The following is a 16,247-nucleotide window of genomic DNA, read 5'->3' on the forward strand; positions in this document are numbered from 1 at the left end:
CCCGGCCACAGAGAAAACGCCCGGGCAAGGCCCCAAAACGCCCGGGCCGGGCGTTTTGCCCGAAAATGCCATTTTTTAAGATTTTAAAGACTATTTTCCCTATTACTCCATATTTGAGAGCTCACCTTCTTCATCTTTTGAAGACTTATCAAATTCCTTCGGGTTGCATTCGATCTTTTGCCGGGCTAAGGTTGATTGTAAAGGTATGCTTGCTAGTTCTTGTGTTGCTAGTTTGTGGAGCCATTAGGTGTTTGTATGTGAAAGTGCCTTTGGGATTTCTTTCTTGTTCTTCACCTAAATCATAACACTAATCCATCATCTATCCTTTTATCCATTTTTCTTGTTCCATTTCTTGGTTTATCTTGTTTATTTGTTGGGTTTATTTACAAGAATAAGTCCGGAGCAAATTCATGAGTCTTCAATCTAGAAGATTCACATTATTTGGCCGGGCACCATTATCTTCATCGTCAAAAGAGCTTCGCGTGAGTACCTTACACGCCTCAATCGGAGCTCGGATGAGGAAGTTATGGCCGTTTGACGAAAGTCGCGCAGAGCTGCCAAAAATGCCCGGCCACAGAGAAAACGCCCGGGCAAGCCCCAAAACGCCCGGGCCGGGCGTTTTGCCCGAAAATGCCATTTTTTAAGATTTTAAAGACTATTTTCCCTATTACTTATAAATACTCTTTTGTAGGGTTTTCATTCTCAGCTTTTGAATATTTGTAAGAGACAATTTCTCCATATTTGAGAGCTCACCTTCTTCATCTTTTGAAGACTTATCAAATTCCTTCGGGTTGCATTCGATCTTTTGCCGGGCTAAGGTTGATTGTAAAGGTATGCTTGCTAGTTCTTGTGTTGCTAGTTTGTGGAGCCATTAGGTGTTTGTATGTGAAAGTGCCTTTGGGATTTCTTTCTTGTTCTTCACCTAAATCATAACACTAATCCATCCTCTATCCTTTTATCCATTTTTCTTGTTCCATTTCTTGGGTTATCTTGTTCATTTGTTGAGTTTATTTACAAGAATAAGTCCGGGGCATGTTCATGAGTCTTCAATCTATAAGATTCACATTATATTTCCTTCAAATAAATATTTAAATGATCAACTGTATGCACATATTAAATACATACATGATGCATCCATGTTCATATTAAGTTTAGTAAATTCAAAACTTGGTTCACTACTCACTAGTGAAAATATTCAAATAATTTTTATCATGAAAATATACAATTAGGTTTTAATCATTCAACTACAAAGACGATTTTTTGAATATGTAAATAATCTAAATTAAAATCTCATAAACAACGAAAATAAATTTACTTTTATTTTCGTGTCATACCATCGCACTAATTAATAAGTTTAAAGTAATTACTACTAAGTCTTCTTATACGCTTCACTTATCCACAACTTTTTAGAGGAGCTAAAATGTCAAATTGGACAATTATGGAGCAAAGTGGAAAGTTAGGCTATTAGCTTTAAGAAATTTTCTTGTGCTAATACACAAGTGTATTTGTCATTAAAAGGGACGATTTTGTTAAGCTATTTATTGATCTTTTGTTTTAATAATTATAATAATCACTACTAACTAAAAAAAAAAGTATTTCCCGAGCACTCTTATGCTCATGAAAGGGAAAATTTACTCGGATGTAATATATCGAGCACATGTCAGCGGTTGTCCAACTCGTAAGTTCCGATCACCTTAATTGTGCTCAGGATATTAGTGTACGAATACCATATTTTGCTCGGAATTCTCAACATTGTGGTCGGAGTTTCAATCGAGCATCACATTAGCTCGAATGCAAATAAAACCAAATGTGATACTCCCTTTGTCCCACAAGAGTATGCACCTGGTTAAGTACGAGTAATGCACAATTGATTGAATAAGAGAGAGATACAAAGAAAAAGTAATTGAAGTATTGTTAGTGGAGAATGAATCTCACATCATTAGAGAGAAAATACAAGCCAAAATTAAAACATGCATACTATTGTTAAACTGACTAAAAAGGAAAGAGTGAAAACTCTTATGGAATGGACGGAGTTTAACCGTTGAAACTTGAAGCACAAATTTTGAAGAATAGCTAACAAAAAAAATTATACTACCTCGTTAGCAACCATTAACTGCGAGCTGGTGAAAAAATAATGACTTAATCTTTTACTTGAAATTTATTTATGAGCTCACAATAGTTCTCGAAAAAGGAAGAAAATTATCCTTACGTGTGCTTGAAAATGTCGTTCATTGCGAGCACACATGGTGCTTGGAAAAGCATCTACGTGCACCCATAGCTCGGAATTCTCCTCGAAAAAACTATTTGGTGATAATTGTTTTTTTCTTGAAATGATTGTTTGTTCTTCGTCTTTTTCTCTCGAGAATGAACGAGGACTTAATTTCCTAACTAGTCTAACGATAAATAAGATAACTAGTACTCCTACGTACGATTGAATAATTATTTTCTGGGCTAATTGCACTAAAATCACAAGTTTAAATTCAACTTGTAAATTAGGCACAAATTTTGAAATCTATAATAATGAGTGGATGTTGTTAGACACTAATCAAACAAATTCCCCGCTAAATAGAAGATTACGTGGACGTAACGAAGAATTGTTGGCATTTAAAAAACAAGAAAAATTCTCAACCTTTGAAATAGGAGCAAATTAGACTCAACATTTATTAACTACATTTCACTTAAAATAATACTACCTCGGTCCTCGAAAAATTAGAAACTTCTAAAACGACACAAAATTTAATTCACAATTGGTAAAAATTAGAAACTTCGGAACAATTCCTCACACAAACCTACATAAATTAAGTAGCTAAGTAAGCAATCAAGTTGTAAAGGAGTCTCCAACTATGTTAAAAATGCGTGTGCCAATAATTAGACAATTTTTTACTACTACTCCTATTAAGTTGCACTTTATTGTAGTAGGCTCGTAACCAGTGTTAGTTTGATTTCACTCAAACTAGAAATTTTCAATGCTGTGTATGTTTCTTGCTTCGCACTAATAAGTAGTAGTAGTACTCTCTCTGTTTCTTCATAGTTGAGGCGATTTTTTTTGGATTGGAGTTTCAAAAAAGATGTTGGGTGTGTTAAAAAATATATAAAAAAGTAAGAGAAATGAAAAGGTAGAGAGAATAAAGTATAAAGTGAATAAAGTAGAGATAATAAAGTAAGAGAGAATAAAGGAAGAAAGAGAAAAAAATTACCACATATAGAAATGACTCGACTATGAAGAAACTTTTCGAAATGAAAAAATGACTCAACTACGAAGAAACAGAGGGACTAATAATTATTAGATGTGCAAATGGAGTTTTGGTAGTTTTAAGTTATAAAGCCAACAACAACTTTACAAACAAACTCTTCCTCGGAATAAAATATAGTATTTCTTTATTTGTAAAATTGAGTAAGTCCAAATAACTGCATCATTTCTATAACCGTGAACTGTAATTAATTAATTACTACTCCCTCCGTCCCGCTTAAGATGACACGTTTTCCTTTTTAGTTTGTCCCAACTAAGATGACACATTTCCTTTTTTGGTAACTTTCTCTCTCCAATTAATACACTCAACCACTTTTTCTCACTCCTATTAAAATGTCCATCTTTCTTTATCTCTCTACTTTAATACTTACATCCACCTTATCTCTCCAATTAAACACTTTAACCAATAACTCCTAAAACCCCGTGTCGGCTAAGCAATGTGTCATCTTAGCCGGGACGGAGGGAGTACTACTTTAATAATCAGTCACTAAACTCAAATTTCTAGAAATTGTCACCTCGGGGAACAATAGTACTCCCTCCGTCCCAGGGTATTAGACCAACTTTCCTTTTTTGGATGTCCCAGTATATTAGACTCATTTCCTTTTTTAGCAAAAAGCAACTATCTTATTTTATTCTCCACCTACTTTTTTCTCTCTTATCTCTCCTACTTTTTCCCTCTCTCATACTTTACTCTCTCCACTTTAACTATTTAAATATCAATTCCTTAAATCATGTGCCCAAAAGAAGTGAGTCTAATACTCCGGGACGGAGGGAGTACCAAAGTTTAGGATAATAGGACTGACCATGCAACCAAACTGTCGATACCTACCTAGGCTGTGCTCTATAGTATACCAATATATTTTACTATCTCCGTCCATACAGTTTACTATTTTGGTCCGTCCCTGAAAATTTGATATACTTTACTTTTATTATTTTTGGTAGTGGACCCCATATTCCACTAACTCATTCCTACTCACATTTTATTATAAAACTAATACTTTAAAAGTAGGACCCACATTCCACCAACTTTTTCAACTCACTTTCCATTACATTTCTTAAAACCGTGTCAGGTTAAAGTGTAGCAAATATTGAGGAACGGAGGTAGTAGTATATTAACTCAATCACCAACTAAAAAGAAAAAAAGTACAGAATTGTTAGAGGATAAAATTTTGTCACCAAAATACAGTACAATATTGAAAGTTTGAAACATTATGATTTATGAATATGCTCTTATAAAAGTAGGCAGTAGGTACCATATTTGTAAATTGTAAATTGTAAATGTTAGCATCTATATCTTGATCCTTCTATGACAACCGTAGACTATAGTATAAGTATTAACTATTAAGTGTAATTATTTTAATATATTAGTATGATTTCGAGTATTTTTATCACTAGTATAATAATTTGGTCAATCCTACTAAGATATGATTAGCGCAAAATTAACTGAAAATATAGATTTTATAAAACTGCCTTGAAAATATCCCAAAAATCTAACTTTTAAATACAAAGGATTAAAAACCTATCCAAACAATTTTTTAAAAAGAGGTACCTTGTGATAGGAATTACAATTGGAGGCTGTTGATTGAAATATAAACACTTTGCACTATAAAAAAACTTTTCTTTAAGGCACAAAAATTGAGACACAATTTCTTGAATTGAAATTATTTTAAAAGTTACAACAATTTAGGACGCAAAAAAATGTTCTTATATTAAGGACAAAATAACTTAATATTTTAGTTTTTCAGGACATTTTTTGAAACATAAATAATAAGGACACTTTTTCAAGCGTTGGTGATATATTTAGAAAAACATGATAACATTTTTAATTAATTAAATTAAAAAAGACCCCTAACGAATTTTTTTTGGTAATGTTAATACTGATCATATGCTATACTGCTATAGAGTATATAAACCGCTTTAAATTATTAATGTTTGATAAACATTTTACAAATAGATCTTATCAAATTAATAATATTCAAACATAAAGGTGTATTAGAAAAAAAGTTAATTGCTTTTCAAATTGCAATTATACATCACTTTTAAAAGGAAAACAAATTGGTGTACAATGCAATTATTTTTTAATGAGTTGGTAACAAGATTGATCACAAGAGCAGTTCAATCCAAAAAAGTTCCCACTAAAATGGGGCAAATTGGGAAACCATATGTCCTTAACATTAATCAGGCTGGTCAATCACATAAATAGATTAGAGAGTTTAGGCTTGCTGTAGCACTAATTTATTTAAATTGTGATATAAAATTGAATTATCTACATGGCAATGGGCATTGCATGTGCATTGCTTTAAGTCAATTTGGTTCAACTAATCCCATCATGAGAAAAGGGCCCTATTTCCATAATACAACATTTAAGTCACATATAAAAGGCGACATGATACTATGATTTCGTTCCTTGTTCTCATGCAATTATCCAATTGGGAAGTTCATCATACCACTAAATCTGATATATGTTTGGATAAATTGGATTCATCTGCTTGAAAATAGGCTTATGTATGCCATGTTTTCTTTGTCAATATATACAAATTCCAACTGGGAATAAAATTGTGATGCCGCGTTGCTCATAAAAATAATTATACAGGGCTAGCCGAGGTGCCGTTGGAGATGCTCTGTGTCGTATCACCATCGAGTGGCTACTTGACGGTGGCCAACGTAACAACGACTTCCTTTTTCATTTGTCATGTACTGTACTACATTTCACTTTCTGTCTAATCCTCTTGTTGGAATAAAGGTTGAGAAATGATTCAATTGGGTTGGCAGTTAATTCGGTTATGAAGAAGCTCAAGATTCAGTTAGAGAGTTGGTTGTTCTCTCAATCTGATTGGTGGAGCTTCTGTGCATATAAGGACTTAATCCAGCTCATTTTCGGGATTCATTATTCAGCCATTCAACATTCTGAGTAGAAGTCGATCTTCTTCTACATTCAATACAACATACGAATCTTCTCTCTTCTCTACAACTTCTTGATCGAGAGTTTCTAAGGAGTGATGCAGAGATGGTGTTGAGTTCTTGAGTGTGTGTTGTAACTCGTTTCTGAGAGTGTATTCGAGTGTGTGTGTTGTACACGATTAATCAATAAAGCTATTCCCTTCTCTCCCGTGGACGTAGGCCTACAAGGCTGAACCACGTAATTCTCCTGTGTTCTTTCTTAGTTTCTTGGTGTTTCGATTGTTCTTGAGGGTTCTTCACCGAAGTAATTCTTGTTCAGATTGAATCTTGTTCACTGATTCACAAAATAGATATAAAATATAATAATTTATAAAAAAAATTTAAAAATCAAGATACAACTAAATCCAATATTCTCATGGTGTATATGCTTAATTATGTCAATAGTTCATTTCAAAACTTTTCTTTAAGTCATAATACAGAACGATATCAATTCGCCAACTAAACATATCATTTTCTAACTAAATATTGGAAAGTTATGTTTTACGATGTCAATAATGGTTTTAAATAACATTGTGATGATCTAACCTTTGATTTATTAGTTAAACTTTTTACAGTATTTGTTTATTTGTTAGCCGTCCTAATAACTTAGTTACATTGGCATTAGTTTTTATACTTCAAGGTATTGAATGGTGATGACTATGGTCTCTCAATTAATTATTTATGTCTTTATGACATTTTATAATAATATATTTAAATAGTAAAATGATGTAAAATAATGTAAGGAAGATACTACTAATATAATTTAAATATATTTGAGTAATTAAAATGTTTTTGAAATGAAAAGTGTTAAGTATGATTTAAAAATGAATGTATCATAAATAATTAATGGAACGAGTGTTCTAAGGTTACCTTTTTGACTTAAAGTCCATGTGCTTCTGATTAAGCCCAAAGTATCGTAGTAATACTATCACTAAGCCAGAAATCCATAACTGGACCTCTGTTTATTATATTCTTTAATTCATGATGTATAAAATTAAAGGCAGAATTTGAAGGGCACATGAAATTGTAAGACACGGAGTAATAAATAATGTAGATATACATTAAGAAAAAGTTGACCAATAAAATTGTATCACCCTATTTTGTAGAAGGTTATTAAATGCAAAATATATAGTCGTCTATAGCCTTTGCACCTAAAATATGTTGATAAACCCTCACCTCCTACTTAGGTCAACCTTAGGAAAAATTTAATATGTATCTAAACTAGTGTGCATGCATTATCATTACAAGCATTTTCTTTAATACAGTACTTAATAAATAAAAAATAAAAAATAATAAATATACCTCAATCAATGGCAAATTCAAATAGAGTCGTGGCCCACCAACCAACCTCAACACAAGTCCATGAGGTCCCAAAATCATCATTAAATTTGGTTTTTGGAGCTATTGCTAACCATATAGTACAACAACTTTGGTGTTGGGGTTCACTTTTATTTTTTGTTTATTCGTTTTGAGCGACAACCATCACACATCCTCTATCTCCTGACGCCGATATAACCTTTTACATTATATTTTTGATTTCATGCGTTATATTTTTTCAGTTGAGTGCATTTTGTTTCAAAAAGCTAGAGCTTAACCTTTAGAGGTCACTTTTGAACAAGACAAGATTTGAGAACCCACAAAATGTAATATATCATCCATATAAAGGTGGGGTTGGAACTAAGACCTTGGTACGCTTTTGCATTCATCAAGCAATTCCTTTGTTTTTCATTATACATATTGGTGGTATTTTTCTCCACTTTTATGGAGTACAGTACACAAAAGTGAAAATTTATATTCAAATTTGTTCTTTAATTCCATTTTCAATATTCTAACTTTGGACGTAGACACTAAGAGTAAAACAGTGAGATCCATATTTATTTTTCAATTATAAGGAAATGGCTTCAAATTGCAGGGAGGAATCTCTATAGTCTATTATTCAAGAAATTTCACAACTCACATGTCACATGTCACCCATTTAAATCAGATCTATAGTTTTTGCATACCACAACTCCAAGTTGAAGATGCTGATTGCTTATTGAGTTCCAAATGTACTTCTCATTTCACCAATGCATATAAATGATGCAATTCTAAAAGAGAACAAAAATTGTTTAAAACTGTCTATAAGTACCTATTTTGAAATAATTGTTTCATATTTTAATGAATTCATATGCTATATAGTAGTATTAGAATATAGTATCTTCATGAAAAATCTCTAACTTCCACTTGTGAAAGGAGATCAAAATTAGAGACTTAAAAAATTGCTTAATTATTTATTATACTCCTCTCATCAAAGTGATTAGCAATGTGATTTACAGCTTGATCAAATCATTCAAGTACTGATTATGAAGATCTTCCATGCATCTATAACTACTCTCACATATGTATGTGTGTGTTTTATACTATAACTTAAAATAACATGAAAAATAAAGACATTCGTCTTGATTTTGAATCTTCAACACATGCCATACCTAAAAGTATATCTGGATCATATTGTTATTTAACCATAACACTAATATATATACCTAACCAGCAAGTATATTAATCATGATTACTCAAGTTCCAATAGGTCAAATAAGAATACTTAATTATTGTGAGTGAAATTACTATTTTCAGCGCTTCGACAGTGATGTTCTACATCTATCATTAGTATGTTTGATATTGTAGTATCTGGAAATGAGAACCTAATTTTATTTCAATTAGTTTTACTTCTAGCAGTAACTTTAATGTAATTTTATTGGAGTATTAATTAGTGCACCTTCTCAAAAATTCACCCACGTTTTTTTTGACATTTTATATGATTTTCATAAGACCAATTTCATTTTAGTATTAGAAGCACTAATATCAAAAATAGAGATTACCAGCACTAAAAAAAAAAAAATCAGATAAGGACACTTTTTAATCTTATTAAGGACGCTAATTTGTTATTTGTGTGTAATTATATCACAAATATTTCATAAAGTGTCCTTATAGTTAGTGTCCCAACTAAAATTCGGGAACACAAATAGAAGTGTCTTAAAAAAAGTCTTAAAAAATGCTTCACACAAGGGGACTGATTCTTGAGTAATAAAATTGCATTGTTAATTATGAATGGATTACCAGCAAACGAATTTAACAGTAAATTAAATTATCACGGCTGTTATTTGGGGCCTTGGGCTTTACCAATGGAAAAATTTGTTGGTAAAGGGTAAACCCTTGTAGTGCACAATTAATACTCCAAAAATTTACTTGTTATTTGTAACAACTTAAATTTCTATACCACTGTGTATTAGGGACAAATTCCAAACACCAAGTGTCGATGAAAAAATATTAATCTTGCTGCTTTCAATCATTTAAGGGGTATGCATTGCTTAGCCATCTTTTGAAGAATGATTAATTAGAGTTGAAATTAAATAGTAGGTAGAGTCACATGGATGAAAGTCATGTGCTCGAATTGTTATAGAGAATCAGCTTAGTATAAGTTGATACAAAGAAACTTAATTAGTTTATTACTGGTAGTTGAGATTCTTGACAATGTTAGAGCACATGCGTTACAAACTAATAACTGCTAATAACTCCATGTCATGTGTCTTTTCTCTATTTTTCCAATTCTTGTTTTTATTAGAGTTTACACGAACAAGTTATGGTCTCATTTATTAATGCTACTTTGATGTGTGAAAGAAATATTAACAAAATTCTAGTGATTGGTGCATGATAGAATGAGTGACTCACTAGGTAGATAATTTTTTTTTTTAAATTTTACTTTTTCAATGTAGTCTAGACACATCCATTAACATATGAGTCCTTATATGACATTTATCTCACCAAGATCATCCAATGCTCCATCACACAAATCAACTCAAACATAAGGCCTGCTCTAATATCATAGTATTAGATTTTTCTACTGCTAGGTATGCTCCAATCATTAAATCGTAATTGATACATGATGAGGAGACTAACCAAATACTACTAGAGAGATTTCGTCCCAAAATTAATTGATGCATGATGATCGATAGAAGAAGTAGCTCATTGTGCATATAAGTTGATCTCTCTTTTTACTTCATACTTTATTCACGATATGAGACAACTCTCGTGTAAATATCTCAAAATTATGTTATACTAGGTAGTGAGACGACATCTAAGACGAAAAGTCGAAAGTGCTAACAACCCGCAATTGTTGCAGAAATGGATGGGCAGAGCAGCTCCTTTGTCATATTGGTGAGTTCCGTCAAATTTGAATTTATCGTGACCCAGTATCTAAAATTTGTCGTTGCAATTACTAAAAAATAATTAAGAAAAATAATCCAATCACATAAGGAGATTGGGTAGTTCATAGTTGTAAACATTAATACATCTGATATATAGATAAGTAAAGCCCATTTTTGTGTGCCATCTTACTGGGCCATCTTTTATTCTGATATATACCGGTCCAGGACATCTCCTAAGTCCACTTTCAATTTCTGCCCAGTAATGTAATCATAGACACCCCCTAAAAATTCAAATAAAATAAAATCTTAAGCTTAACTGCTTTAACCCAAACGCAAAAAATTAAAATTTTGGGACTTTTTAACAAAAATAATATAGTAAATAACAACAGTTGATCTTCAATTCTTTGATTTTTTGGGTGCGTGTATACTGCTTTGCAGTTAATAAACTAAAAATCTAACTAAATACTTGGACCGCGGTCGTGCACTGAATCGTCAATCTTCGGTTGATTGACCAATGTGGTATCGGGTTTGGTTTGGTATTAACCAAAAATCGAGAATATATTAAATAGCCCTAGAAGTAAAACCTAACAACACGATATATTCATCTTAGTTCGCTTGGTTGTTCGACCATTTTTCTCTAATGAATGGAAGTATTTCCTTTTCATTAAAAAGATTGTAGGCTTACTAGGACCATTACTAAAATCAAGTCCCTTATGAGTTGAAGATGGCCAACTTTAAGACCGATTTATGCCAAAATTTGTGATAATCAATACATTTTCGTTTATTCCTTTCTGATACGACATTTAACAAACGCCAAAAAAATATTGATTTAGTAAGAATATAGTTGTATTACTTAATTATTTCCCTAATGTTTTTCTATCAATTTCAGTTTTTAATTTATTTTAAATTATCCAAGGTTATAGTAGAGGGTTCACCAATTCCTACCTAGCCCCTACGTCGTCGAATATTGAGAAAAATTAATGAATAACAACAAGCGAGCTACCAACTTAGTTGAATTTGTGAACTAAGCCAAAAAAATTACAGGTATTTCCGTATTTGGATGGGGCAAATCATCATTTTTATTTTACCACTAATATACTCTTCAATTTTGTTGTCTTCTTTTCTTATTCTTTCTCTCTTTCTATTTTCTAATTTATTTCTTTATTTATTGTTTTATTATTAATATCTTATTTGTTTAATTTTTTTGCACGAAAGTTCAATCATAATTTGTGTTTGATAATAGCATCAATACAAAATAGGAGCAACATAATTACATTATATGAAATTTTGGAACAACATTAAATTACAAAAGCATAAAATACAATAACGTGAAACTAGATGTTATGCAACATTGAAATATAATTAAATAATTTATTTAAATTAAAGTATAATTGATTATAATTAATTACATAACTATATTAAAACATTAATCCAATATTAAAGGGCATTGAAGGGTAGAGTTCAACTCTCTGAGTTTACATAAAGAAAGGAGCGGAATGTTATAACTTTTGCTCCATTTGTCCTATTTAACCTGAATCTTGGCCATGTTATCTGTTATTGTTAACAATCACTTTATAATAAAAATGTTCACACGCCTTTACACTAAAATAATATAATTCCACTCTCCTAAATAATTCTGTTCAAAAGAAATGAGACCACCTCGAACATGGAATTTTGCGATTGTGGTATATAAGCGCGTGATGACGAATATAGTACTCCGTATATTATAAGCTATATATAAATGAACAATAAATTAGCAACTATGTCACAGTATGTGAGATGGGTTTAGATATTATAATCTGTGAGATTGATATAGGCTAAAGGGTCGATTCTTGAGAAAAATCGTGAATTTTGGTCCAATCATCATTTTAAAATCATCAAGTACAAAATTTAACAACTATGCATTTTACATTGATAACATTCTTGAGTGTGTATATTCACATGTGATCTCATATAATTTATTCGGATGTCGCATTAAGTATAATTTCGCCCAAATTAAATCTCATGCGAAAATTGAGAAAATCAAATTATACTATGGTATTTTTTATAATCGTTGAAAATTCTAAAATGGATCATAATTTGACCAAAATTCAAGATTTTATGATAATATGCTACTCCCTTGTCCTGAAAAATAAGGACATTTGAGACGACACAAGAATTAATGCATGATTGGTAAGTAAGAGAGATGAAGAGAAGAGTAGATAAAATAGTAAGGCCATGTTTGGTAGGGGTGATAACTCATCTAGGATGGAAATCCATGAACAAAAATTTGTTCATGGATTTCCATTCTAGATGAGTTATCACCCCTACCAAACATGTTTAGTGTATAGTGGACCACATTATTATTAGTGTTTAATGTGGGCCTAGTGGTATATGTTATAAATAAATTAATGTATATGAGTAATAAGTATGAGATAACTTTTCATGACTGAAATTGAGATATTATACGGAACAAATGAAAATGAAAAGTGTCTTTATTTTATGGGACGGATAGAGCATAACCAAATTAAACTTCCAATTTAATTTGTAGCTACCACAATTTTTACTATAGTAATACAGTTTTGGACATTATTGTTTAACCATTTAGTTATTTTGTACTCCCTCTGTTCGCCATTAGGAGTTCCATTCATGGGCGGCACGAATTTTAAGAAATGTTAAGAAAAGTGGGTGGAAAAAAGTTAGTGGAATAGGGGTCTCACTTGTATATATTAGTTTTAAATGAAATGTGAGTGGAATGAGTTAGTGGAAGGTGAGACCCTATTACCATTTATAATAAAAGTGAACCGAGACTCTTATTCGCGGACGGAGGGAGTACTCTACTATATTATGTTAATGATTCAACTTAACGTAATTTCTTATATTTTTCAATTCTATTCTCTCTTTTCAATTTATATCCACTTTTATTATTGGAATTTTACTCTACGATGAAATCATGGGATACCTATGATTTTTGAATTGAGGGGTACATAAAAATACATATCATGAAACAGTACAACATGTATGAATTGACGTGGAATGATTCTCATAATAAATTTTATACCCAGTATATGTTGTCACTGGTTTTCTGACTCAGATATTAAAAAATATTGAGGAAAATGAGTGTAAATGATTAATGAAATATAAATAATTTTTTATATTAATTTTATAATAAAATATAAGTAGGATGTATCATCAATTATCAAAATAGTAAAAAGTGATGCGACAAGTATTTGTGAATGGGTTGAGAATGAAACTAGTGACTGGTACTGAAATACTCCCTTTGTTTCCATGTTTGTTGAGTTATTTTTCTATTTTGTAAAGTTCTAAAATAATTGAGTTATTTCTATTTTTGATAAAAAACAATTTTCTCTTTTTTATTTTATTCTTTCTTATTTTATTCACCGTTCATTTAATAATTTATTCTTAAACTTCGTCCCGATAACAAATGCCTCAATTAATCTGACCAAAAAAATTGAATCCGACCATAGTTCATTTCTGTAACAAAGTTCAGACTTTTTAAAAATTAAATTCAAACTATATCATAAATCAAAAGCTAAAATTGACTATCATAAACTATTTTTTTTTTCTTTTTTCTCGCACCCACTATCATAATCTATACTAGTAGTATAGTAAATTCCGTATAGGCAGTATAGCACTATCAATGTGAATGCATACTACTAGTAGTTACATAAGGACGATATTTAATTCTACACATATTTATGTGAACTATCACACTACATTTTTAGCGTTATTTGTTTTCGTTTATATATTATTTAGCTTGATTCTAATATATTTAAAATATTATAGACATTTTTAGTTTTATAAAATTCATAAAAATGTAAATTTTGTTTTATTCCTTTTTGTGAAGTTGTAATAGGAATTAGCAGCTGGTTCATTATTTTTGATTCCACACGTCATTCTGTTTACCTATATAGATTGGGGTACACAACAATGCATCTCTGTTAGTGTTGGTTTTGAGAGAGACTACATGTGCCCTTAAATCTCTGCTGCATCTTTGTGTTAGAGAGGGATGGAGTACTATACAAATGATCAACATGGTTTATTGGAAGAGTTACTATGTCTGGAATCTCTGGATCACTGCACAAATCAACAATCTTATATAAACATCCCTACAACAGATGATTGCTTCCAAAACCTGTCTTCCTACGCCCCGTTTGGCGCCGAGCTATCACCGCCCGACTTCACTGTCGATTCCTCCACTTTCAACCTCCTCCCCCAAACGCTCCCTTACGACTTCACAAACGCCCTCCAAAATGCGGATACCGTACCCATTTTCAACATCGGACAATTTTGCCCTCCCGCTGCTGCTGAGATCAAAACCAAGCTCAACGGCCAGCCGTCGAAGAACCTCATGGCGGAGAGGCGCCGCCGGAAGCGCCTCAACGACCGCCTCTCCATGCTCAGATCAATTGTTCCCAAAATTAGCAAGGTTATGTAACCTTTTCATTTCCTGTATTCGTTATATGCTACTGTGATCTGAAAAAGGGGGAAAACCAAAATTGCAGATGGACAGAACATCCATTTTGGGAGACGCCATAGACTACATGAGAGAGCTGCTGGAGAGAATCAACAAATTGCGAGAGGAAACGCATTTGGGGGAAAATCAATTGAGCGTCATGAGCATATTCAAGGACGCCAAACCGGCTAATGATTGTTCGCCCAAGGTATAATCGATTCTTCTTCCAAAACTGATCAACAAATACTAACAATTACTCCTTATTTGAGAAAATTGCAGTTTGAAGTGGAGAGAGGAAATCTGGATACGCGAATCGGGATTGGGTGCGAGACGAAGCCAGGATTGTTGCTGTCAATGGTGACCACATTGGAAGCATTAGGGCTGGAGATTCATCACTGTGCTATCAGCTGTTATAATGACTTTGCTCTGCAAGCCTCTTGCTCAGAGGTCTCACATTTCAATTTTCTTTTTCTTTTTTATTTATAAATTTTGATAATTTGGGGAATTAATAATTGCAGGATTTGAAGACGATAGCGAATTTGGATCCAGAAGAGATAAAGCATTCGCTTCTCAGAAACGCAGGATATGGCGGGGAGTGTGTGTAGCTGTAGCATATTATTGGTTGGATTTGTTTTGATTTCTCATCTCTTTTTGGGGAATCTGTTGCCTTTTTCTGGATTCTATTGGTAGTGATGAAATCACACCTTCGTTATTCTCTAAAATAAATGGATTCTCTATAAATGTGTGGAGAAGGAGAAGGTAATGATTTTCAGCATAATCATGTTAACAAGTAAAGGGGGAACAGATTCCAAATTGCCATTATACTCTGGTCAATCGACTTAATTTTAAATACAATAAGATTTGAGCTCAAGCCAAATTATAAAAACTTTTAAAGTTTGAGTAATTTTTTCATCCATAATTTATATACTCCATTTGGTTAATTAATCGAAATATGGCCACAGTTTGTGTTTTTATAAACAAGTACAAAGCATTATTTGGCCTTACAAGTTACAATAACCCGAAAGAGAAATAAGATATGAAGTGTTTAAATAAATGCAATTGTTTGTAACAAATCAAATCTTTAATGAACATCAAATCAACACATAAATAACACCAACGAAGCACTAGGGCATCCGCAGCGCGGCTCGATGCCGTCTCCATCTCGTCCCGACGAGACGGGACATCCCGTCGCGCGCGGAAGGAGTCGGCCTCGAGCTGGCTTGCCACGTGCGCATGCCACGTGGCGCACGCTGGCGCGCGGCGTTGTAATAATGACGTCATAATTCATTTTTTTTAAAAAAATTGATTTTTCGAAAAAAATAAAATAAAAAACGGTAATATGACCGTTCAACGGTCGAATTTTAAATTTTTTTTATTTTTTTTTAATCCTATAAATACTCTTCTCATTCTCCATTTT

At 32.2% G+C, this 16,247-nt stretch overlaps 1 protein-coding gene across 2 annotated transcripts; it reads left to right on the plus strand.

Moving 5' to 3' along the window:
* Positions 1-14,306: 14,306 nt before the first annotated feature.
* On the plus strand, positions 14,307-15,602 carry LOC125196824 (transcription factor bHLH93-like). 2 transcript variants are annotated; one of them, XM_048095470.1, is made up of 4 exons: positions 14,307-14,803; positions 14,880-15,038; positions 15,110-15,277; positions 15,349-15,602. In XM_048095470.1, exons 1-4 carry the CDS (start codon positions 14,384-14,386, stop codon positions 15,433-15,435), a joined length of 834 nt encoding a protein of 277 aa, XP_047951427.1. In that variant the 5' UTR covers positions 14,307-14,383; the 3' UTR covers positions 15,436-15,602. The 2 variants fall into 2 exon arrangements, with proteins under 2 accessions (XP_047951427.1, XP_047951428.1); XM_048095471.1 differs by having other exon boundaries at positions 15,358-15,602.
* The last annotated feature ends 645 nt before the right edge of the window (positions 15,603-16,247 follow it).

Source organism: Salvia hispanica, chromosome 6 (assembly GCF_023119035.1).
Source record: "Salvia hispanica cultivar TCC Black 2014 chromosome 6, UniMelb_Shisp_WGS_1.0, whole genome shotgun sequence".
Lineage (NCBI taxonomy): Eukaryota > Viridiplantae > Streptophyta > Magnoliopsida > Lamiales > Lamiaceae > Salvia > Salvia hispanica.